General features: G+C 50.8%; 1 protein-coding gene across 2 annotated transcripts in view; it reads left to right on the forward strand.

Annotated features, from left to right (window-relative positions):
• Nucleotides 1-26328, forward strand: part of SH3PXD2B (SH3 and PX domains 2B) — a 122635-nt gene that overhangs the window by 23545 nt on the left and 72762 nt on the right. For both annotated transcript variants that reach the window (XM_065905144.1, XM_065905143.1), the window contains exons 2-3: nucleotides 9362-9442; nucleotides 25067-25142. In XM_065905144.1, the coding sequence (XP_065761216.1) occupies nucleotides 9362-9442; nucleotides 25067-25142 (157 nt within the window). The remainder of the gene's footprint in view (nucleotides 1-9361; nucleotides 9443-25066; nucleotides 25143-26328) is intronic.

The following is a 26328-nucleotide window of genomic DNA, read 5'->3' on the forward strand; positions in this document are numbered from 1 at the left end:
ACCAGGCTGTGTATTATTGGTTAGTAGAGGAAAATGCTGTGATCAGAGGCTTGCACGGCCCCAGCCCTCGTTTCCCCGGGAGCAGCAGTTCTGTGTTCACTGAGTCAGTGTTCACAGTGACTAGAACGCGACTCTGTGTGTGCACTCGGTGTCCAGCTCTGCGGCCCCAGGGACTACAGCCCACCAGACCCCTCGGTCCAAGGAGTTTTCCAGGCAAGGATACTGGAGTGAGTTGCTATTTCTTTCTCCAGAATGTAGCTACACAAATTAAATATACACAAGCACATGCATACATTGATATATTGTATTCATAATTTTTTTTGAGATTGAAATCTGTTCTTAAACCTGAGATGATGCCTGAACTTTCCGCGGAATCACAGAATCCCTTTAGTTGCACACGCACCTTCTTCATGCCTAGAGGGGAGTTCACTGGACGCCGCTCCCCTGCCCTGTGTCCCGGCAGCCCTGGGCTGGCGGGCGGGCCCCAGGGGCAGGATCTGGAGTGTGGGTGGGAGCCAGGCAAGGCTCCTCTATGTCTCCTTCCTTCACCCTCCCTGCAGACCAAATGTCTGTCGCAAGCTGGAGGTGGCTCGGGCTACAGAAATATCCTCTCAGAGCCAGCGTATTCAGGTCTGATTTCAGGTTCCTGAGAGACACTGACCACCCCTGGCTGTGAGGTGGGGCGGGAGGCACTTCTCGTGTAGGGGGTCCGGGGGTGGATTCTTGGCGACTCCCAGGGGGCTCTTGTGTCCCCCAGAAGCAGTCCAAGTTGAAGAAAAGTGGACTCTGGAGGCCCTAGGACAGGGTGGGTTCCTGTGGCCCAGGCTTCAGGACACCTACTGGCATCGCTGAGCAGGTGGGCTTTGCATCCTCTTTATGATGACTCCTGGTGGGTCAGACTGACCTGGGCCTCCCTGGGACGGTCCTCAGACCCAGAGAGGAAGGGTCAGGGCCGCTGAAGCCCCAGCACCAGGCAGGCTCACGTGTTTCTGGTGGCCCAGCAGACAACGCAGCTCCCCTCCGCCAAGGCGGGGGCCAGGGATTGGGGTGGGAGGGGACAGCACCCTGGCTCATTCAGCAGGCCCTGAAGGGGCAGTCCCTCTGCACGGCCGTGGGGCCAGAGAAGACAGTGGAAGAGGCAGGGCCCTGGGGAGATGGGGACTGGAGAGGGGGCTTTGGAGGGCTCCCCTGTCAGAGAGCATGGGCAAGGTCCCCTCAGCTTCATGTCCCTGTGTTTAGCTCTTAGTGAGGATGACGACGATCGTGGCTTCTCTTCGTGGAACGTTTACCCTGTGCCAGGGCCCATGCTAAGCACTCTCTGTGCGTTTTCCCATTTATCACACCAGGTTGATGCTATTATGATCCCCCTGTTTTTATAGAGGAGGAAGCTGAGTTGCAGAGAGGTCAGGCCCCTTTCCCAAGATCATGCAGCTAGTTGAGATGGAGGCAGAGGGTGAGTCCAGGCCCTCTTAAGCCCTGAACTCAGAAGCCTCCAGCAGGCTCTAAGGAGGAGCTCTAAGATAGAAAGCGAGCAGGCACCTCCCCAGTCCAGCTGTGGCCCAGCTGCTGGGCGAGAGCCTGGTTCCCGGGGCGGCAAGGCTGTTAAAAGTAACGAGGAGGGCAGAGTCCTTGCGCTACACAGTGTAGCTTGTGACCTCAGGCAAGTCCCTGCATTTCTGAACCTCCATCGCTCATCAGGACAGTGTGGAAAGTGTTAGCCTGACCTGCAAGCTCATGAGGATCTGGGGGAGACCAAGCCCACCTCGACCCCGAGCACCCTGTTATGGCTCATCGCCCCCGCTGTAGCCTGCCCCTCGCCGCCAGTCATCTCCCTGCGGACTCAGAGGAAGTAGAAGCTCAGGACGTCTGGCCCTGGTGACTGAGCCGCTGTGGGAAACCCAGGCCTGGGGAGTGTAGGCTGAGTAAATGGTGCAGACTCTGCTGCTGAGGTTGTGTAAGAAGGGATTTCGATGGTGGCTAGTTCCAGTTTAAAGCCTCCTGTGGGGGCAAGAGGAAGCCCTCGGGGCCCTCAGACACCAGTGTGGTCTCCATTTCCTCATTCCCAGAGGAAGGGAGTCCCAGCTGCTCCTGGCGAAGGGTCATGCTGAAGCAGGGCAGAGCCAAAGAGGGCTTGACCTCCTGGCTTCTCTGTTTCTTCCTCATCCGCCCCCCCCCCCCCCCAAAATGTAGATTTTCCACTGTACTCAGCGCTGGGCATATAGTATTCAGTGTGTGTATAAAACAGTCATGGTTCCTGCTCTCAGCAAGTGCTGTAAAATGTGATTGACTTTGTGATGAGGAAGTGGGTTCCAAGAACACATGTACCACAGAGACCCAAGCTAATATTGATAGGGTGGGAGCAGTCAGGGAGGGCTTTCTGGAGGAGGTAGCATTTGAACTCTGCCCTGTGAGTAGACTTGTGAACCATTCCATCTTCTGGATCTGTCTGATTGTTTCCTTTTGGTGTCATTTAGCTTGTTTCTCTACCTCCTCTATTTCCTATGAATTTAAACTTGGGTCAAGAGGCTTGAGATTCAGGTTAGATATTTTGCTATCAATACTTGACAGAAGGTTTTGTATCACCTCAGGGACCATTCAGTGTCTAATTATCCCTCTTATTGGTGGCGTTAGGTTTGATCACCTATTACAGCTGTGGTCACCTGATCTCTCCTTTGCTGGGGAGAGTAATTCCTAGGGTGGTATCTTCAGCCTGTGCGACCCTCCCTTTCTCCAATAACCACTCACCCAGTGGTCCAGCATCCATCAAGGGTCTTTCCAGAGAAGCTGTGCCATCTTGCCTTCCCACCAGCAGTGTCTGAGAGTTCCTGCACCCCACATTTTTGTCAGCACTTGTTTTTGTCGGTATCTCCTATCCTAGCCATTCTAATGGGCATCTGGTGATACCTCATCATGGTTTTAATTTGCCTTTCTCTAATGCCTAATGATGTTGAACATCTTCTCATGCACTTACTTGCCATCCATATATCCTCTTCAATAAAGTGTCTGTTTAGGTCTTTTCTCATCATGTGATCAGGTTGGCTGTTTCCTTACTGTTGAGCTGGTTTTGTGTTTTTTAAAATATATTCTGGGTATAAAAGTTCTTCAGGTTTGCAGCACATGTTTTGAGGACTACGCTATAAAATTATAGTGTCATTTCCAGGCAGTATGACAGGTACTGTGTAAATCTCTGAAGGATATCTGCTTGTTTATTTATTTAAATTGTGATAAAATATGTATGACATAAATATTAGCATTTCAGCCATTTTTAAGGGTACAGTTTGGGGGTATGAAGTACATTCACATCGTTGTGCACCATCACCACCATCCGTTTCCACAACTCTTCTCATCTTCTGCAGCTGAACCTCCATAGCCCATTAAACACTAACTTTCCATGCCTCTTTCCCCAATCCCTGGCAGCCGCCATTCTCCTTTCTGTCTCTATGAATTTAACTACTCTAAGTACCTACTATGAGTGGAATGACACAGTATGTGTCTTTTTGTGACCGGCTTATTTCATTTAGTATCTCATGTCCTCAAGTTTCATCCATATTGTAGCATGTGGCAGAATTTCCTTTTTTAGGCCGAGTAATATTCCATTGTATGAATATACCACAGTTTGCTTACCCATTCATGTATCAGTGGACACTTGGATTGTTTCCACCTTTTGGCTGTTGTGAGTGATGCTGCTGTGAAAAAGTCTAATTTCTTAATGCCAGGCCACTGGGTATTAACTGTGTTTGGGATGTAATCTAAAAGCCAAGATTAGATGTGTTAGGATTGCTTTGGTTGAAAGTAACAGAAACTCACTCAAACTGACTTAAGTAAGTAAGAGAAAGTTTGGGCCTGTGTCTATGAGATGTCCAGGATGCTAGGTCCAGGAATTCAAACAGTGTCATAGGACTTGGCACCTTTCTGTCTCTGAGCTCTGCTTGATGCTGCAGTTTCTCCGTCTAAGTCTCGGTGTGATGGTCTCCCAGTTAGTCAGTGCAGGGAGGAAAGCAGTCTCTTTCCTGATCGGGCCGTCAGAAGTCCAGAATTGAGTCTCATCAGCCTGGCTTGGGTGACGTGCCCGTCCCTGAACCATTGTTGAAACCAGGGACTGATGATACTCTGGTAGCCAGGCTTGGACCACGACACTGTCTGTGACAAAGACAAGGGAAGGGAGAGGAGTGACTCTTCGAGGGAAAGTGAGGGCTGTTGCCGAACGGAGAGGAGGGGGCACCTGGCCAGCCGGAATACCAGACGCAGCTCGTGGGTGCTGGCCCTGGACGAGGCCCGGTGCGCCTCGTCATTATAGTGAGCCCTCAGGGGAATTAGTGTCCCCGTTCCATTTAGTTCATCTTTTATTAATTTTTATAGTACACTTGGTTTACACTGTTGTGTTAGTTTCAGGTACACGGCACAGTGAATCAGTTATACTTACACACGTGTCCACGCTTTCTTAGACTCTGTTCCCATACGGGTCATTGCAGAGTTCTGAGTTCCCTGTACTACGCAGCAGACTCTTGTTAGTTGTTGAGTTTATATATAGTAGTGTGTACATGTCAATCCCAACCTCCCAGTTTATCCCTCCTCCACTTACCCCTTGGGAACCATATGTTGGTTTCCTGTGGCCCCCATGTTAGAGAGGAGGAGGCTGTGGCCAGAGAGACTGATAACCTTGTGAGTTTCAACCCACAGCAGAGCTGGCGTTAGAACCCAGCACACGGGCTCTTTTACCAGCCCCCAAGCCCTGGGCAAGGCCAAAGCCCTGCAGTGGGACAATTCTTATTAAAAAGTTATATCTGTGCCTAAAAATTGAAGCTATCAAATGGTGTTCAGAGGTTGATTCCAGTAAGCCAATTAGATCTGCTGCAGAGTTCTTGTACCATAGGGACAGAACTTTTAAAATTGTAAGCAAGAGATCAAGAATGAATTGTGTAAGCAGAATTGTTTTCTTCCATTTATGGGTGTATGCTTTGTGTTGGCTTTTACATCTTCAATTGTCTTTCTTTTCTTGTTTTTTAATCCATATTGGCGTTGTCCTTCACAGATAGTCATCTAAACTTTGCTTATACATCCCCCAGGATGGGGACTCTTGGTAAGGTATATGCTGGGCCTCAGTTTACCCATCTGGAAGATGGGACCGTTGCGTTGACTCAGTTCCATGGTTCCTTTCAGATGTGGAAAAGCCCATTTACTAGTTTCCCTGCCCCTTTTCAAAACCATTTTCTGCACAACAGCCAGAGGTATGCATGTGTGTATATATATCTACATATATATTTATTTTTAAACATACATTAAATTATACCTCATGCTTTTTCCCTAACCCCCGCGCCTCTCAAACCTTCAACAGAATAAAGTTCCTCGCCCTGGCTTACAAGCCTGCAGTGATGCCGCCGCTGCCCCTCCTGGGAACACCCCCTTCCCCGCCAGCTCTGTTCTGCCTTAATGGTCTTCTGGTTCCTCAGACATGCCAAGCATTTTCCAGCCTGCGCATCTTTGTTTGCACTTTTCTCTCTGTGTGGAATACACATTCCTCAGCTCTTCTCCAGGCCAGTTCCTCATCTTTCAGGTGTCAGTTCAAGATGTCAGGCATCTTTCAGGTGCTTCAGAGGGACTTTGCTTTCCAGGAACACCCACCCCCACCACTCGTGTCTTGCACTGTCACAGCGGGCTTTGGGGTCCTTCCTGGCACTGACTGTAACTTAAATGACACACATATTTCTTCATCAGCTGGTTTATTGCCTGTCTTCCCACTCTCTAAGAGTAGGTTCCGGACTATCCGACTGTCTCCTTCATTCTAGTGAAGCAGAATTGGTGTTTTCTTTTTCATAACACTGATGACTATTGGGGTGGCTTTGACAACAACTCTTTTTGTTGTAAAATCACTTTTCCAGGGTGACTCTGTGTCCCAAAGGATGCCTTGACCTGTTCTTTGGCTCCATAAGCGACCCAGGACTAGTGGGAGAAAAAAAGGAGAGAAAAGGGCCAAGATGCTTGAATCCCTGTGAAATCATGAAATCATTTCTTTCTAAAACAGAGGCTGGGTAGGCACTGGGGAATCAGAGTGCAGGATACTAAGGCTTCTTGAACCTTTAGCTCAGAGCTTTATCTCTGATAATCATCATAAGTCTATGTGAGATGGGCTTGATGACTTCATTTTACAGATAAGGAAACTGAGGCTCTGGGGGTTGGGAAACTGATTCTAGATTCCAAGTTCTTTCCTCCCTGCCTTGCCTCACTGAAATGAAATAGATGTTGGATTTGGAGAGGTTGTTCCCAGTGAACCTCTGAGTTGGGCATTCAAGGGCACCTCCCACCTTGTCCTGATTTGTCTATCAATTTTTCATCTCTTCTCACTGGGAGAACCTTCTCCCTTCAGCCCCCAGTGTTTACAATGGGCTCTGGCTCCCTCTGCCCAAAGCTGGTCCTCCTTTTCCTGTTTTGAATGAAGGTATCCTAGAAAGAACTCATTTGGGGAGAGACTTTGTTTAAAACCACCTTGGAGACCTCTGCCAGCCTGGCCCCTGTACTCCCTGAGCTGGCCTCTGCTCCGCCGCCGTCCCCCACCGCCCACCGTCTCTCCCTTCCCTTCTGCTCTCTGCTTTGACCTGCCCTTCGAGGTACACCACAATGACTTCAAGCTTCAGAGAGCTCTCCTGCCCCGCTTCCTGTGCCAGTCAGGACTAAATTACATGTGTCAAAAACCCAACTCAAACTGGCTTCAAAAATAATCCCGGAGTGTGGGTGTGGTCCAAGATTTACTGGCTCAGGAAACTGGAGAGACCAGGAGCAGATTGAGCTGCATGCAGAGCTGGCCCTAAGGTCAGACTGTGTCATCAGAATCTACTGACAGTCTATGGCCCTACCACCCCGAACGAGCCCCATCTCGTCTGATCTCATCTGATCTCGGAAGCTAAGCAGGCTCGGGCCTGGTTAGTACTTGGATGGGAGAAACCTACTGATACTAGCATCGTTCTCAGGCACATTCCTCCTCAGTGATGATGAGATAGTCCCCCAGCAACTCCGGGTCGTGAACTAACAGCAGAGCAACCTCAGGGAAAAGAGAACTTGTTTTTCTCAAGGTCAGAGCAGAAGTCCCAGGGCTGATTCTTAATGGCTGTGATTGGCCTGGCATGAGTCATATGATCACTCCTTAACCAGTCGCTATGGACAGTGGTATCCGGCGTGGTGCCTAAAGGACTATGTTGAGGTGGGAAAGGAGGTTCCCAAGAGAAAAGTCCAGGCACTCTGGTTGAAAGAAAGGTTTATCAACACAGTAAAATAATGATACGCAGGGGAAGGAGAGGGTGGGAAGAACTGAGAGAGTGGCATTGACATGTATACCCTACCATGTGTAAACGTGACTTTTGGGAAGCTGCTGTCTTAACACGGGGAGCTCAGTCAGCACTCTGCAGTGACATAGAGCTGGGGGTGGGAGGGAGGTGCAGGACGGAGGGGATGTATGTATACTCACAGCTGATTCACATCGTTGTGTGGCAGAAGCCAATGCAACATTGTGAAGTAGTTATGCTCCAACTTAACAAAAATTTAAATGCAAAAAGTAATGATGTCTACTTTAGTTGTTCAGTCACTCAGTTGTATCTGAATGTTTGTAACCTCATGGACTATCCCCATGGCATTTGCTCAAAATCATGTCCATTGAATCGGTGATGCCATGCAACCATCTCATCCTCTGTTGCCCCCTTCTCCTCTTGCCTTCAATCTTTCCCAGCATCAGGGTCTTTTCAAATCAGTCAGCTCTGCACATCAGGTGGCCAAAGTATTGGAGCTTTAGCATCAGTCCTTCCAATGAATATTCAGGGTTGATATCCTTTAGGATTTACTGGTTTGATCTCCTTGCAGTCCAAGTGACTCTCAAGAATCTTCAGCACCACAGTTCAAAAGCATCAATTCTTTGGCACGCAGCCTTTGTGGTCCAACTCTCACATCGTACAGCACTACTGAAAAACCATAGCTTTGACTAGATGGACCATTGTCAGCAAAGTGATGTCTCTGCTTTTTAATATGCTGTCTAGGATTCTCATTGGAGATGGCAATGGCACCCCACTCTGGTGCCCCACTTGCCTGGAAAACCCCATGGATGGAGGAGCCTGGTGGGCTACAGTCCATGGGGTCGCTAAGAGTCGGACACGACTGAGCGACTTCACTTTCATTTTTCACTTTCATGCATTGGAGAAGGAAATGGCAACCCACTTCAGTGTTCTTGCCTGGGGAATCCCAGGGACGGGGGAGCCTGGTGGGCTGCCGTCTATGGGGTCTCACAGAGTTGGACACGACTGAAGTGACTTAGCAGCAGCAGCAGCAGGATTGTTGTAGCTTTTCTTCCAAGGAGCAAGTGTCTTTTAATTTTACGGCTGCAGTCACCGTCTGTAGTGATTTCCACTGTCCACATGTTATTTATCTTTATTTATGCACATGCTGTCTCCCCAGCTCACTCTTCACTCATGGAGTCAGAAGCCTTGCCCATGGACTCCTCTGCCTCTAACAACACCCAGCCCCTCGGGTTTATTTCTGTTTTTAGACGGCTTTCACACATGTATGTTTTACATGTCACAGCGCCTTGTAACCCCAGACTGTTTGTGCAAAGCAGGAATGGATGTGCTGATCCCTCATCCCGAGTGCCCAGGTGGTGTCCAGGGCCACCAGTGTCCCCAGCCAGAGGCCTCTGCCCTCCGTCGTCACCTTGGTTTGCCTGAGTTTGTTGTCGATGTATTATTTCTGTGCGTGCTTCAGTTAGTGACAGAGGTTAGAAACATGGCCCTGTGATCTGTAGAGTGGTTTCCCATCTTCTGCTTTATCGGAGCCTCACGCTATCCTGGTAGGCAGCAGAAACAGGTGGTATTAACCCACTTTACAGATGGAGAAACTGTCACATAGAGGGAAGTGATGACTCGGCCCAGGCCCCAGCTGGAGGAAATGACTCGATGGCTTAGCTTATGAGAAACGCAGGAGAGCTGAGAGCCACAGGTTGCTGTGACTTCTGACAAATCCAAGTCTTAAGAATGATGCTGACAAAATAACCAGCCTGAAAACTCCCTGAATTGAGTGGAGAGTAAGAAATCCTGAAAACAGCAGCATCTCCTGAGATAAGCAGGGTGCTTATGCTTTCCTAGACTAGACTTCTTGTGATCCTTTGCACAAGTCTCAGAGGCGAGGGTATTATACCCATTTTACTGGAGAGGAAGCTGGGTCTCAGCGAGGGCGAGTAGGCTGTCCCAAGTAATTCAGCTGGTCGGGGGCAGAGCTGAGAGTCAAACCCAGGCCTTCCTGCCTCTGACTCTTGCGCTTTGCTCTAGGCTCCTGGCGATGCAGAGGCTGCCTTGGCGTTAACGGCTGTCTCCATTCCCCCCTGCAGGTCTACATCATCCGGGTCACCTGGTCCAGTGGCTCCACGGAGGCCATTTACCGGCGCTACAGCAAGTTCTTCGATCTCCAGGTAAGGATGTGGGGTCTCCAGGGAGCTGCAGGGTGGGAAAGAGTGTGTATGGACCTACTTTCCGCTTTGACTTCAGAGCCTGGATCCTCACCCACAGTGGATGCACAGTATTTATTTTCTAGACTTAAAAATGATGTCCATGTGCTCGCCTCAGCAGCGCATCTACTATAAAGATGTAGAGAAGATGAGTCTGGCCCCTGTAGGGATATCACTGTAGGGATAACACAAATTTGTGGAGCATTCCATATTAAAAAAAAAAAAAAATTAAGGTGTCCATCACTTTGGGGACATAAGTGATGGGCTGTATTGCTTTTGCTTTGATATTCAGTATTTTTCAAATAAAAGAAAGCCTCCTGTTGACTGCTCTAGAATGGAGGCTAGTCTGGAAATTGTTTGTGTTTGGCTTTGGCGTTCAGATCTTAAACTTGTGTAGTCATGTTTGCTGGTGAGTTACGTGTGATCAGACTTTATGGGGCTATTCTGCTCTCAAGACAGACCCAAATCTTCCCTCACCTTGGCCTCCTCTCCCCATCAGGCTCCATGCTTAGCCCCTGAAACACCTGCTGTGTATTGAGGGATTCGCACTTGGCCTTTCCTCGCGCCGGCCCTCGCCTGAAACGCTTCCTGCACCCTCCAGGCCCTCATCGGCTCACCGCCCTTCAGGACTCTCAGCCCCTGGAGAGCCTGGTCTGGCTTCATTTCCCAGCCAGTGGGAGCCACATCTCCTCTGCCCCGACAGCTCTGTATCCCTTTGTCCTGACTCTGTTGAAGTTGTCTGCCTGTCCCGCTCTAATCCATGGCTCTTGTGGGCAGGAACCGCGTCTTCTTTATCCTCTCCCTCCTTCATGTTTCACTCAAGGACACTGTGTGTAGCCAGTCAGTGTTTGTGAATGAATGAATGAGCAAGTGAACAAAGAGACGAACTAATATCCATACTGAGCACCACCAGTCTCGTATGGAGCCTCTGGACAGCTCTGTGCAAGCCCCTCCCCACTGGGGCAAAAGACCTCTAATCCATGGATCAGTAGTGTTATCCTGACATCCCCAACGGCCAGGAAATCAGAGCAAGTGTATCTCGAGAAGTCACAGTGCCTGAGATCATGTAGCAAATTTCTTTAGAAAACACAGGCCTTAGGAGGAGATGGGAACTTGCGTGGCTTCCTGAATTCACAAGTGCTCCTTGCCATGTGGTGAGGGGTTCACATGCCTGGCAGGCCAGTGTAAGGCCTCGTGGAGATGACTGTCTTCTTTTCCTCTGTACCAGTTAGGCTGGTTTTGTTGCAAATGACGGAAACCCAACTCAAACTGGCCTAAGTAAACAGGAGGATTTAGGGGACTGTTGTAATAGAATGCCCTGGGAGAGGGACACTGGCAAGCTTCAGGCACAGCTTGATCCAGGGTTTTCCACTGTGTCCTCTCATCCAGCTTCTCTCTCTTGTCCTGGATTCCCAGTTCCCTGGCATTGGATTTATCTCAGGTCTCATGTGGTTGCAAAATGCTCTGGGCTCACACTCAGCAGGAAAGAGTGAAAGGTCACTTCACAGAAGTGCCAGCAAACACAGTGTTTTGTAGGCTCATCTCTAAGACAGTCAACAGGGCTGAGGAACGTGATGGCCAACAGACTTAGCCAGTCCCTGCCCAGCCTCCCAGTCGCGGGGCCGGGAACTGAGATGTGGAGAGAACAGCTGTGATCCGAGGTAGGGAAGGCACTGTGGGGCCGTCAGAAGGGCGCTGGTCCTCCACACACCAGCCTGTCTCTGTGCCTCCCATGTTCTTTCTGAAGGTTAGGTGATACTAACCACAGGCATCCTTGGTTGAACAGACCTAATCTGCTCCTGAAAATGTCAGACAGAAGATTTTCAGAGCCTGTGTTCCAATATTTTAAAGGGGGAGGAGTAATGTTAATGTGCTCTTAACCAGTTTCCCCAGCATCACCGAACAGTCTACATTACACACTGCCAAGAGTCATTGTACACGGGCCAGCCGTTAACCCCTGTCGCCTAGCTACTTAAAATGTAATGAACCCAGTGATGCAATAAAACCAAACAGGATCATATACAAACAATATTTTTCTTCTGGTCCACAGCAAACATGTACCAAATGTCAATACCCAAAGAGGCTCTGTGTTAAAGATGCTAAGATACTATCCACAACTGACTCGGCAGGGGACTTCGCCGGCAGTCCAGTGATTAAGACTCCATGCTTCCACTGCAGGGGGTGCGAGTTCAATCCCTGATTGGGGAACTAAGATCCTGAGATCCCACAAACCATGTGTCACAGCCAGTAAATAAATAAAGGAAGGAGCAGACACAGGCTTGGTGAGGGGGAGTAGGGTAGGGCTGACCCTGGGGCAAAGGCGGGGAAGGTGATAACTGTAATGCCCAGCGCCTCCAGACAGCATGAGCCGAACCTCAGTCCTGTGTGAAACTGATGGAGAGCCACACCCTCTTTCCCAGACACAGGAGTGATTTATGCAGACCCATTATGGCAGATCTCTAAAGCATGGGTGTTGGGTAAATATTTTGCAAGTTGTTAGGCTGATTTTTTTTTTTTAAACATTTATTTATTTATTTGGCTCTGCGGGTCTTAACTGCAGCATGTGGGAACTAGTTCCCTGACCAGGGATCGAACCCAAGACTCCTGAACTGAGAGCATGGAGTCTTTGCCACTGGGCCACCAGGGAAATCCCTAGGCTGATTTTTTTATGCACTGAGGGTCTGCACTGGGGGGAGAAGGAGTGCTCCCTGCATTTTGCTTTCAGAGGCCTCTTCCCTGCTTGATGCATCCAAGAAGGAGCAGAGGGGGCAGAGATGGGTGACGTGGGTGACTGCTCGCCTAGAGAATAATGGCATGCACAGAACAGACACACTCCCAGCTAGCTTAGGCAGACAGAAGTGGGGTGGATTGATGCGAGGAGGCAGGTGTGCCCCCATGGAACCCAGAGCGAGGAGTGTAGTTGGCTTCACAGGGTCCCGGAGCCAGTAATAGAATGACCCTCCAGAAGCCCCCAGGCCACGTATCACATGGCCAGAAACTCTCCTAACAAGCTCCCTTTCCTGCCAACCCCTCTGGGCCAGCTTCCTCTGCTGGCCCATTGACCCACATCCCGCGATCATCACCTTCACTCCCGAGGTGAAGTGCCCTTCCCCGTGTCCAGGCGCTGGAGTTTGGGTGCCGATTCCAGCGTCTGAGAGGGAGCACCTGAGTGTCAGTGTCCGGGGTCAGAGTCCACCCCGAGCCTGCCTTCTGTGGCCGAAGGGTGGAGCAGGTGGAACAGCGTTGCCTGGAGGAGGAAGTTCATGGGAAGAGGGTGAGGAGGCGGCCTGGGAGGCACGGGTGGAGATGCTCGCTGCGGCCCACTCACCCCGTGGGCCGGGCATTGTGTGCGGAATTTGATGGGTCATCGGTTTGCCCGTCCCAGCTGAGCTCAAGGCTTCTGACCTTGACTTCTGGGGTTTGACCGACCTGGGTTCACGTCTCACGTGGTGTCACCGCTCTGATTCTGAGCCCGTTTCCCCACCCCCGTGTTAAGAATGAAAGCACTTTCCCCGCATCTCTTGTGACAGCTCCCTGAGCGGCGCCGGCTCAATGAGCAGTAGCAGCCATCTGCTGTCACTGTGCTCAGATGGGACCTGCCCAAAGGGACATCATTTGGGGACATTTGAGGCGGGGCTGGATCCCAGGGCGCCCTGGCCCAGAGCCTGTATTCCCTCCACTCTCCTGTTCTAACTCAACTTTCTTACTTCTCCCAGAACTTAAAAGTGAGGTTTCCTCCCCGCCTCACCATAATAGGTAATAATTGGAGGTTTACTGTGACATAAAGCTGCCTGAGACTCCACTCCCATAACAAAGTCGTCTAGAGGCAGGGCTTAAGGGAGCTTTAAGGAGTTCCAGATGGGCAGCTGGAGTGGGAGAGTCCTGAAATTCCAGAGGGGCCTGCCCTGCCTCCAGCCCCATACCGGATTGGGGGAAACTGGAAGAAGTCAAGGCAGGACCCCACCCGCCAAAGTGGGCTGATCCCAAGGACCAGGCGAGGAGGAGGCCCGCCTGCATGGGACCACAGCACCCTGAAGTCGGGTGATTTCATGACTCACCCCGCCCCCACTCCTGGCTGGCGAGTAGCCTTGGCTTTTTCAGAAGCAGCTTGGCTCAGAGTGTTGGGGCCGGTCGATCTTCCGTGGAGGAGCAGCTCGGCCAGTGTGGCGTAATGGAAAGAGCAGAGGACTCGGTCAGGAGACTTGGGGCCCAGCCGGCTGTGCTGTGTGGCCGTGGGCACACCTCTTAACCCCTCTGTGCCCGATGGTGACTTCTTCATCAGTAGCGTGGGGTGGCCGTAGTGGAAACAGCTGGTATTCCTGGGATGTTGCCCACTCAGCCTCGAGATGAAATGACTTGTTTCATCCTCATGTCAAGCTTATCAGGTAGTACAGATGAAGAAACCCAGGCTCAGAAAGGTTCGGGCATCTGCCCAAGGTCACACAGCCAGTGAGCATTAGAGCTTGGATTTGAAGCTGGGCGGGCAACACCGGGGTCGCAGTCTCAGCCACTCTGCTGTGCCGTGCGCCCCTCATGAGTCACTACTTCACAAGGCTCCTCTGGAGTTAAAAGTGATGACGTGTGTCCGGAAGAGGCAAATCCATAGAGATAGAAAGCAGATTAGTGGTTGCCAGGAACCAGGGGGAGGGAGAAAGGAGGAGAGCCTGCTAATGGGTACTGGGTGTCTTTTGGGGGTGATGAAATTGTTCTGGAATCAGATAGCGGTCATGGTTGCACAACCTTGTAAATATACTAAAAACCACTGACTTGTACACTTTAAAGGGGTGAATTTTATGGTATGTGAAGTATATCTCAATTCCTTTTTGTAGAAAAGTGATGATGTGTGCGAGAGCAGTTTCTGGGCTGTCAAGCCCTCAGCAAATGTGAGCTGTTGGGATTATTGATGGGCGTGGGTTGCTGCTAGGAACTGGCATGAAGATTAGAGCAGGAGATGATGCCAGTTTAATAGAGTGGTTAAGATCCTGGGCTTTGATCCAAATGCTGCCACTTCCTGGCCATGAGACCTTGTTTTAGTCAGAACTGTTTTAGTTATGGATGACAGAAACCTAGTCTGTATGGATTATTCAAAAAGAACATTGATTAGCTAAATGGAACTGAGAAGACAGGGTCCTTGGCATCAGGTACAGCTGGATCTAGGGGCCACAGTGTCAATGAGGACCTGCCTTCCTCTAGTTCATGGCTTGCTCTGTGTCCAGACAGGGTGTTGACTGGTATGGTGGTGGCCACAGCTCCCAGCTTAATCGAACATCTCAGCTCAGTGACTTCAGGGGAAAACAGAACACCCCAGCGGTCTCAGCACAAGTCTTAGGGGTTCACCCTGGGTGACTGGCCAGGAGCAGCCCAGGAAGTGGAGGAACCGCACCACATCCATGCTTGCTGACTGGCAGAGGAGATCCCCCAGAAGAAGTCGAGACTTGCTGCCAGAGAAGACAGCCTGTAGGCGACACAGCAGTAATGTCCCCTGGCGGGGGCAGGACACTTGGCCAGAGAAAAAGGCCTGCACAGAGGCTATCAGGGTAAAAGGAAGGAGCCTGAGTCAGGCTCCTCTGTGGGAAAAGAGACAGTTCCCTGCAAGAAAGGCCCATCTGTCGCTTTCTGGGGACAGTCACGCCCACTGCTACTGGTTGGTATCTGGCCATGGGACTCGCGCGAGGGTGTCAGCAGGAGAACCCTGGGCTTGGAGTGGAAAGGCCTGGTGTCCAGTCCCAGGCCTCTGACCAGCTGTGTAGCCTTGGGCAGGCCCCTCAGCCTCTCTGAACCTCCCTTTCTGCCCTCATCTGAGCCACTCTGGAGAGTCTCGCAGAATGTAACAGAGAGCTGGCCTCCAAGCAGGGCTTTGGGCGGGGACAGGAGAGCCCAAAGAGCCGAGGGCAGAGCCTTGAGGAAATGTGGTTGGTTGAGCAATGTCATAACAAACAGAATCCGTGGCTGTTTACCAAAACATGCCAGCTGCCTGATTTATGCACCATTTCATATGGTCCTTGGGCTCCCGTGGTGGCTCAGTGGTAAAGAATCCGCCTGCAGTGCAGGAGATGCAGGTTGGATCCCTGAGTCGGGAAGATGCCCTGGAGGAGGGCATGGCAACACACTCCAGTGTTCTTGCCTGGAGCATCCCATGGACAGAGGAGCCTGCTTGGCTGCAGTCCATGGGGTCGCGAAGAGTCAGACACGACTGAAGTGACTGAGCACACACTCACGTACATTAAGTCCTCATTCACAGGCATGAAGTCAGATGGGGGAAGGGACGCTTGGAGAGCATCAGAATCACGTGTCTGGAAGGCGGCCTGGGTGGGATTCAGCCCTGGGCGTGGCTGAGTTTGAAGCCTGTGCTCCTAACCGCTGCACCCCCACCTCCTGGAGGCCCAGGATTGCCTTGGAGTCTGTCTCCTCATGGAGTTCTGCCCTTTGAAGAGAGCTGCTCTTTGAAGGCCCGCTTGGCACCTCCTTGTGAGGTTCAGGTAGGACCTGTCCTGCGGCGGCCTGCTCTGAGCAGGACCCGGCCCCTCGCAGGCAGACCCTGAGTGTGTGATGGATCTTCTCTACAGGCCTTGTGACCTGTGCCCTCTGAGTTTTCCCGGGAGTTCACTGCATCCCCCAGGCCGAGGGTCATGGTTGTCTCTGGAACCAAGGCTTCCCTCACGGAGGGCACAGTTAAAGATTTGCTGAGCCAGACTCCAGATACTGTCTGTCCCTGCGTCCTCTGTCCCAGCCAGGGAGCTCGGGCAGGGCTTGCTTCCTGGAGGAGGTGGCAGCCGAGCAGTCCTGACTGTGAGTAAGGAGTTGCCTCTCCAACAGGGTGAGGGAGGTCATTCCACACAGAGGACACCGTGTGCAGAGATGCAGAAGCGTGGAAGAGGACTGTTAGCTTGGCATCTTGCAGAAGTCCCATGGCGCATGGAGCCAGCCGGTCACCCCGCCAGGCAGGGAGCTGGCGGGAGAAGCACCGGCCACTTGTGTCCTGTAAGCAGGAGCCCTCCACACTCAGGGGACTGCTTCTGGGCACGGGTGCTTTCAGTGGGGTCTGTCCACATCACAGAGCTGAAGGCAGGCTGCCGCATCTTGGTCTGAGCCTTCTGTTTTTCCCCAGAGAAGGGAACTGAGACCCAGAGATGGGAGAGGCTGTCCCACGTCATATGGCAAACATCGTTTGTTTCCACTTTCTGTTGCGATAGGACAGGCCTATCTCCCTTGGGTTTGACAGCCCCTGACACACTTTATGAACTCTGGGAACTGCCAGAAGCCCCCAGGCTCCACCATGGAAGCCTCGGGGAGGGAGTGTTTTCGCCCGTCTTTTCTGGGAGCAGGTGTAGGAGGGGCACAGCTGAAGCTCTCGCTCCGCAGGCAGGCCTTGCCCAGCTGGGAAGACTTCCCGGCGAGCTCGTAGCCAACACTTGGACTGGGTTTCCACCAAGCATCTTTACCCAGATACTGTCTTTGCTGGCTCCTCAGACACACTTTCTTTCCCCAGACATTATCTTCTGAAATTGGGGTGTTATACACACTGGCATATTTGTTCCCTTGTATCTGAAAACCATTGCCATATTGATGGTGTAGAGCTGAGGCCATATAGGAGTTACCTTTCTTCTCACAGCATCTGTGGGAGAATTGATTCCAGGACCGCTCCCTTTCACCCCCCAACGGATACCAAAATCCAAAGATGCTCAAGTCCCTTTTATTAAATAATGTGCATGCCTACTCAGTCACTAAGTCGAGTCTGATTCTGTGGTCCCCATGGACTGTAGCCCACCAGGCTCCTCTGTCTATGGGATTTTCCAAACAAGAATACTAGAGTGAGTTGTCATTTCCTCCTCCAGGGGATCTTCTGAGCCAGAGATCAAACCTGCATCTCTGGCATTAGCTGGTGGGTTCTTTACCACTAGTACCACCTGGGAAGCCCATTATATAGTGTAGTATTTGCATATAGCCTACATACATTCTCCTATATAGCTTTAAATGATCTCTAGGTTACTTATAATACCTAACGCAATGTAAATGCTATGTAAATCGTTGCCAACTGTAGTACAATCAAGTTTTGCTTTTCTGGAACTTTCTGAAAGTTTTTTCCCTCAAATATTTTTGATCTGCCATTGGTTGAATCTGCAAGTAGGAGACCCGAGGATATGGAGGGCCAACTGTAATTCTTTATTTGGAAAACAGAAAGAGGGAAGGTTGTATTGGTTGACTGCATCTAAGGCCCAAACCAGGGCCTGTTGCCACCACCTGGAAAATAATTTCTTCATTTCTAGACAGTGGCTGACCAAACCAGTTACCCAGTTCTTCATTCATTTGTTCATCCATTGTTCATTCATTCTTTGCACATATATGTCCCATGGGCCTACCATGTACCGGAGAGGAGGTGATGGGGAGAGGGGATGGGCCAGAGGGCCGCCCAGTAAGGGGGTCAGGCTGAGAACATGCAGCCCTGCCTGAGAAGGGGCCGTAAGAAGGAGAGAGGTGGGGCCGTGGATAGACAGGACAGACAGCGGGCTCCAGTGGAGACCAGGACATGCCGACATTTAGGCAAAGCAAGCTCGTTGAGGGGCCAGAATCCCAGAGGCAACCAACAATGCACCGTCAATGGGAACTGCAGTCTGTGAGATGGCTGTGTGCAAGGAGAGGTGGTCAAAGCCTGGGAGCTGTTTTGCTTTTGGTCTTAGCGTGTCCTGCCCCGAGAACCACATGGCTCCCCGCCAGCCTGCAGCTGCCCATGACGGTCACCCGGGCCCTTCCCCACTGCCCGCGCTGGCTCTGCTGGGACACGGGGCCTTTGTCACAGTGCGGGAGTGCACCCCTCCAAGTCCAGGCTGCCACTAACACAAACCACGTGTGGGCCTCCATGCCGGCCTCATGGTGTTTTCCTTGGACAGCCCGCCTCCTCTCCCTCCACCACAAGCTGTGTCCTGAAAACTGCTGATGGAGTGTTCTCCCGTTCTCTTGTGATGTGGCCTCTTGACGTGGCTCCCTCTCCCTTCCTACCCGCCAGGCTGACTCACTTTCCTCCGGGGTTTCCAGTCCTCCTCACTCTCGGCACCACTTCCTTTCATTCTCTGAGGGGCGGGGCATGGACGTCCAGTCTCCAAGGGCACCGTCTGCAGTGGACTTGCCTGGCATGCCTCTGGTCCTGCTGGGGCAGGCAGCCTGGGGTCCCCACAGAGGGTCTGGGATGCTACCCGGCTCTGCTTCAAAGCCTGTGGGGGCCAAGTGTGACAGCTCCCTGGCTAGAAGCAGCTTGTGGCCTGTGAACTCCAAAACACTAAGACCTAAATAGCTCCCAGGCTTTGATCGCCTCTCTTGGCGAATAACAGTCATACAGATTGCAGTTACCATTGATGGGATAATAAAGAAAATGAAATAAAACTAGATATGGCTAAAAGAGGAGAATGAGTATTATAGTCCAGCCCTGTGCTATGCAATATGGTAGCCACTAGTCATGTGAGGCTACTTAAATTTAAGTTAGTTAAAATTGAATAAAATTAAAAGTTCAGTTCCTCCATCCAGTGAAGGGTCCATCTCCAATACAGGAGCTCCCTTTCAAGTGCTTAATAGCAATCCAGGGCCGATGACTACTGTAAGGGACATCACAGATGTAGAACATTTCTTTCATCATAGAAAATTCTACTGGAAAGCCCAGCTCTGGCCACTGTGGGGAGCTGGATAGTGGGAGGAGTTGGGCCAACCTTAAAACACAGCCTCATGGTGGAATATTATTCAGACCTAAAAAGGAAGGAAATTGCAGTGCATACTACAATATAGATGAAACTTGAAGATATTTTTCTAAGTGAAATAAGCCAGACACAAAGGACAGATATTTACATGCAGTCCCTAGAATAGTCAGATGTATAGAGATAAAAAGTAGGGTGGTGGTTGTCAAGGGCTGGAGGAGAGGAATGGACATAGAGCTTCAATGTGGAATGATGAAGAGGCTCTGAAGATGGAGGGTGACGATGGTGTACTTAATGTACAATGTACTTAATGCCACTTAATTGTATACTTGAAATGGTTGAAATGATCAATTTTATGTTATGTATGCTTAACCCAAAAACACAGTCTTATAAAATACTGATAATTACTCCCAGATGATTCTCAGAATCGCGTTCCTTGTGGGCAGAATGCAAGGGGGGGCCTTCCTTGTTGGGCACCTGCTGTGCCCCCATGTCCAGGCCACACAGCACTCATTTACACAACCCCCTGCCTAGCAGGCTGCATCCGTCGTTCTGCAAATGGTGAGTCAGACTCACTGGGCTCGGTCTCTGGCCAGGGGCACACAGCTGGCATGAAGAAACACCGGGATTAAACCCCAGGGCTGTCTGGTCTCCAGGGATAATGTCTGTGGTTAGACTTTGCAACATTAAACCGGAGACTACTGCTTCAAATTAATAATACCTGCCTCAAATTAGTACCACTTGGGGAGACACTTCAGCTCTTTGAGCTCCACTTATGTGGGTAAAAACAAGTTAGGACAGAGGGTGAATAACCTCCCGACAGCGGTGAAGGCCACAGGGCAATGCGGCAGTGGGCCTGGCCTCTGAGCCTGTGTGCGCACTCAGACAGAAGCTCAGCAGAAGCCTTGACGGGTGGACATAGGCAGGGTGTGGCTGATGGATTACCAGGGCATACCTTCTAAAAAAATGTCCCCTGTATTCCAACATTGCCTTCACAAGTAAAATTGAGAAGAAGAAAAGAAGATGCATACACTCTAAGTCACTTCGGTCGTGTCTGACTCTGTATGACCCTATGGACTGTAGCCCACCAGGCTCCTCTGTCCATGGGATTCTCCAGGGCAGGATACTGGAGTGAGCTGCCGTACCCTCCTCCAGGAAAAAAAGGATAGTGTTAAGACAAAACTTATACAGTGCCAAAAAGACTCTGCAGCTGAGCTTGATTAATCACTCTGCTTTTAAAAAGAAAGCATACTCCACCTGTGCATGGAATATGAAACTTAGCCTGGTCTCAGGCTGATTTTTCATGTTCATGTGACAGTCTGAAGCTGCCCAAGAGTGTGATCTTAGGGGAAAAGAAGAGGATTTAGGTTAAGGTATCTGAACTGGCTGCACCGCCACTTGAGGTGGTGACTGTGAGGTCACTGTGTGACCTCAAGCGGTTCACCGTGTCCTTCTGCTCTGGAGCTTCTCATCTGTGACATGGGGGTTGTGCATTGATTTCATAGGATTATTCTGAAGGACAGACGAATCCAGGTGTCTGAGAAGGCTTGTTAGCTGTAAACTGTCAAACCAACGTTCATAGTCATTACTAATTATTGTTTGTTATTAGTAATGCAGTGGCTCAGTGGTAAAGAATCCTCCTGCAATGCAGGAGTCGCAGGAGATGCGGGTTTCATCCCTGGGTCAGAAAGAGCCCCTAGAGGAGGGCACAGCAACCCACTCCAGTTTTCTTGCTTGGAGAATCCCATGGACAGAGGAGCCTGGCGGGCTACAGTCCATGGGGTCGCAAAGAGTCGGACACGACTGAAGTGACTTAGTGCACACACTCGTGTGTTAGTAATGTGAATATTATTAAGCAGGGATACTTCACAAGTATCTGAAGCTGCCCCTATTTCCAGATTTCATTTACATGCATTCATTGGCTTAACCATTTTTTACTGCATGCCTACTATGTGTCACCATTGAAAAGCTCTTGGATTCAAAAAGGGAAGCCTGCCTTTCCAGCAGGTCCTTTCCAGATGCTGATAAGCCTCAGTTCCCCATCACTACACAGCATAGCAGAGAGTAGGGGCCAACTGGCAATCACAAATAAAACCACAGCCTCGTGGGCAGCCCTTCAGGGTTGCCAGCCAAGTTGAGGGTGACCACCCCCTACTCAGGGGTGTCACACTGAACAGTACTAAGGAGACAAGGCACTCCTAAATGACCCTGTTTCCTGAGTACTGGGGAGCAATCCTTTTTAATGACCGCTGTAGCATCTCAGAGGCAGGTGACAGAACGGCAGAAAAGCCATGGGCTTCTGTCTGTGTGCCTCCTTTGCTGGCTGCAGGCCCATGGCCGATTTCTTCACTCCTCTGGACTTCAGTTCCCTAGATGATAATGTCCATCTCTTGAAGGGGTGTTCTGCAGATTTTGTGAGAGGATGTGTCTGGAGAATCTAAGTGCTTGGCGTGTATACATGTTTATCTGCTCCTACTTCAGGCCTCTCCTCCCTCCCCCTGCACCATTGCTGAGCTTATTTTTCCCAGGCTATTCAAAGCTGCTTTCATGCTATCAGAGGTATGCATCTTTTTTTTAATCACAGTATAGTTGATTCACCAACTTCCCTAGTAGCTCTGTTGGTAAAGAATCTGCCTGCATCGCAGGACACGCGGGTTCAATTCCTGGGTTGGGAAGATGCCCTGGAGGAGGAAATGGCAACCCACTTCAGTATTCTTGCCTGGAAAATCCCATGGGCAGAGGAGCCTGGGAGACTACAGCCCATGGGGTCGCAAGAGTCAGACACGGCTGAGTGACTAAATCACCACCACGTTGATTCACAGGGTTATGTTAGTTTTAGGTGTATAACATGGCGATTCAGTGTTTTTGTAGATTATACTTCATTATAGTTTTCTACAAGATAATGGCTCTAATTCTCTGCGCTATACAGTATATTCTTGTTGCTTCTTTATTTTATGTATAGTAGTTAGCGTGTTAATCCTCACCCCTGATTAGCCCCTCCCTCCTTGCCTTTCTCCCGTGGTAACTGCAAGTTTGCTTTCTGTGTCTCTGAGTCTGTTTCTGTTTTGCATATACATTTATTTGTATTATTTTTTAGATTCCACATACAAGTGATATTGTTAATATATAATGTTTGTCCTTCTCTGACATTTCACTAAGCAAAGTATTCTCTAGGTGCATCCATGTCACTGCAGATGGCAGCATCTCATTCTTTATGGCTGAATACTATTCCATTGTGTGTGTGTGTGTTACATGTATATGTGTGCACGCGCCCCCCACACCGTCCTAACCCGGTCACCTGTTGACGGGCCCTCGGGCTGCTCCTTGTCATCGTTATTGTAAATAGTTCTGCTGAGAGCGTTGGGGTGCATGTATCCTTTCAAATTGACGTTTCCATTCTTTTCAGGTATACACCCAGGGGTGGAATTGCTAGGTCATATGGTAGTTCTGTTTTCAGTTTCCTGAGGCACCTCCAGACTGTTTTCCACAGTGGCCACACCAGTTCACATTCCCAGCAGCAGTGCACTAGGGTTCCCTTTTTCCCGCGTCCAGAGGGACACATCTTAAGATCCAGGGTGACTTTCTCCTTGAGGTAAAATGATGGACAAGTTTCTCACATTCGGCCACCACTGTGGGAGGCTCAGGACTCGCTTTTCTTCTCCTTGAGTCCGGGGTCTGCACACTCATCAGACTGGGTTGAGATAGTCTGCTGTGAGACATAGGGAACAGACACGTGGACACAGCGGGTGAGAGGAGGGGGAGAACTGAGCGGTGCTGGCGTGTAAACGCACGGCCACATGTGGACACAGCGGGTGGGAGGAGGGGGAGAACTGAGCGGGGTGACGTGTACGCACGGCCACACGTGGACACGGCGGGTGAGAGGAGGGGGAGAACGGAGCGGTGCTGACGTGTACCACGGCCACACGTGGACACGGCGGGTGGGGGGGGAGAATGGAGCGGTGCTGACGTGTACACACGGCCACACGTGGACACGGCGGGTGGGAGGAGGGGGAGAACGGAGCGGGGTGACGTGTACGCGCGGCCACACGTGGACACAGGGCGTGGGAGGAGGGGGAGAACGGAGCGGTGCTGACGTGTACACACGGCCACACGTGGACACAGCGGGTGGGAGGAGGGGGAGAACTGAGCGGGGTGATGTGTACGCACGGCCACACGTGGACACAGCGGGTGGAGGGGGAGAACTGAGCAGGGCTGACGTGTACGCACGGCCACACGTGGACACGGCGGTAGGGGGGGGGAGAACGGAGCGGTGCTGACGTGTACACACGGCCACACGTGGACACAGCGGGTGACAGGAGGGGGAGAACTGAGCGGGGTGACATGTACGCACGGCCACACGTGGACACGGCGGGTGGGAGGAGGGGGGGAGAACTGAGCGGTGCTGACGTGTACCACGGCCACACGTGGACACGGCGGGTGGGAGGAGGGGGGAAAACGGAGCGGGGTGACGTGAACGCACGGCCACACGTGGACACAGTGGGTGGGAGGAGGGGGAGAACTGAGCGGGGTGACGTGTACGCACGGCCACACGTGGACACGGCGGGTGGGAGGAGGGGGAGAACTGAGTGGTGCTGACGTGTACGCACGGCCACACATGGAGCAGGTGGTGAGCAGCGCTGGACAGCACGGGAGCTCATCTCAGTGCTCCATGATGACCCGGGGCGGGGGAGGCAACTCCAGAGGGGTGGGATGTATGTGTGCATAGAGCTGATTCACTTCACTGCAACAGAAACTAACACCTTATAAAGCAGTTATATCCAATCATACACGGTTTACTTCTCACTCAGGAAATAAAGGCCGTCCATAGAGGTTACTGGGGGCTCTGGGCCCTCCCTCTAGGCCCCTTGCTGACGGAAAAGCCACACTCTGACCATGGCTGTCGCATGGCGGGCAGAACTGGAGAGGGATGAGTCAAGTGCCACTCCTAGCTCTTCTGCCTCAAAGTGAGCCATGTCCCTTCTGCTCACCTTGAATTTGCCGCATCTCATTTCAGGGGCATGGGGAGGTAGGAATCTACCACGTGCTGAAAGGAAGAACCAGAAATTGGAGACAGCATTAATGACCACCACATCCCAGCTTTAATCTGGAAAGCAACGCTGGCAGTGGGTACCATTATGGTCAACTAAGGATGAGGCGCAAGATATGTCACTTCCTCAGATCACAAATAAGAGATCCTGATGATTTTGTGTATCCGATCAGATACTCCACATTAATTCCTTAAACTATCAGAGATGCATTTGCTGTTATCAGAAGATATGAAAGGTTTTTGTTTGGGGTGTCCCATCCCTCTTCTTCATCTATGCCCACAGCAGCCTGTGCTACCTCTCAAGGTGCCTCCTACACCACCCTTCAATGATCAGTTTACTTTTCAGTCTCTCCCTAGACTCTGAGTCTCTTCATTGCTGCACCCCACGTGCCTGACTCAGAGCTAGGAACGGAGCCAGCCAGGCAATTCTTCCTGCAGCAGGAGTGTGTCATGACCTCACAGGTGGAGACCTAACCAGATTAATTGAGTCTCCATGGTTTGTTCCTGAGTACCACCCAGTGGTTCTTAGGAAACAGGATGACCTGCCATCCATGGAATTTTGGGAGCTGTAGTGAGCATTGTTCATGCTTCAGGTCCTGTGACTGGAGCCCACGGGAAAGCTGAGATTGGTCCCTCCCAGCCCTGAGCCTTCGCCAGGCCGCCAGCTGTGGGTCTAGAGAACTATTTGCATGGAGATCCTCCATCTGGTTGCCTTTGTCTTCCGTTAGTTTGGGTTTCTGGAACGCTGAACGAAGTGAGCTTTTCTCTATCAAATCACGTACTTCACTTAATTCCTGTAAACTGTCAGAGATGCTTTTATCATTTAAAGGTTTTCATTTTGTTATTCTTCCCATTTAGATGCAGATGTTGGACAAATTTCCCATGGAAGGAGGACAGAAGGACCCCAAACAGCGGATCATCCCCTTTCTCCCGGGTAAGTGGGACGCGTGCTCTCAGATGAGGCCTCGAGGCTCTCATGCAGCTCTTGGATCGCTCCCTCTTTGTCCCTGTCCGTTGTCCCAGTGACCAATAGAACTCAGTGCTTAAGAATATGGGTTTTGGAGTTAGATGCTACACCATTTACTAGCTGCATGACCTTAGGTAAGACACTTCACCTCTGGGATCCTCAGTTTCTCCCATCTCTGGGAGTAGGGACTTCCCTGATGGTCCAGCAGTTAAGACTATGCTTCCACTGCAGGAGGCATGGGTTCGATCCCTGGTTGGGGAACTAAGACGCCACATGCCAGGTGGCAAGGCCTCCCAAAATAAATTAATAATAAAAGGAATAATTTGAGCTTATGAAGTCTGTGTAGTGAGTGGCATCTATTTTAATGGCTACTGTATTTGTTTTCTGTTGCGTATAACAGATTACTACCCATTTAGCAGCTTAAAATGACACCCATTTATTATCTCATAGCTCTGCTGGTCTGGAGTCCAGGCAGGTTCAGCCGGCTTTTCTGTTTAGCATTTTAAAAGACCAAAGTCAGGGTCTTGACTGGGCTGGCCACTTACATGGAGGATTTAGGAAAGAATCCCTCCCCGTCTCACTCAGGTTGTTGGCAGAACTCGGTTCCTCACATCTTTAGAACCTAGATGCCTGTTTCCTTCCTGGCTGTCCGCTGGGAACTCAGCTTCCAGAGGCTGCCTGTATTCCTCATCCACCTTCAGGTTGGCAACAGGGCATTGAATCTCTCCTGGGCTTGGAACGTCTCTGACTTCCCCCGCCTGCCACCAGTGGGGAAAGTTGTCTGCATTTAAAGCCTCATGGGATTACCTTGTACCCACTTGGCTAATCCAGGATAATCTCCTTCTCTTGAAATGAACTGAGGCCTATCATGTAACATGATCCCAGGAGTGAGATCCCACTGTGTTGACAGGTGCTGAGATTAAGAAGAGACATCTTTGGGAGCCATTTAAGAAATCCTGCCTGGCTGCCCGCCTGCCACAGCCACCAAGTACCTTTTAAGGGCCAGGCTTAATGCAGCCATCACTGGCCCCTGCTCTCAGAACATCCCCCCCAAAGAGGTCTTACTAAAAAAATAGCATCAGGGCTTCAACTCAAAAAAATGAGCTACCCAAACCAGTGTTATAGCTTCCAGTAATAGCTACCATTTATTCGG

Source organism: Muntiacus reevesi, chromosome 14, assembly GCF_963930625.1.
Source record: "Muntiacus reevesi chromosome 14, mMunRee1.1, whole genome shotgun sequence".
Lineage (NCBI taxonomy): Eukaryota > Metazoa > Chordata > Mammalia > Artiodactyla > Cervidae > Muntiacus > Muntiacus reevesi.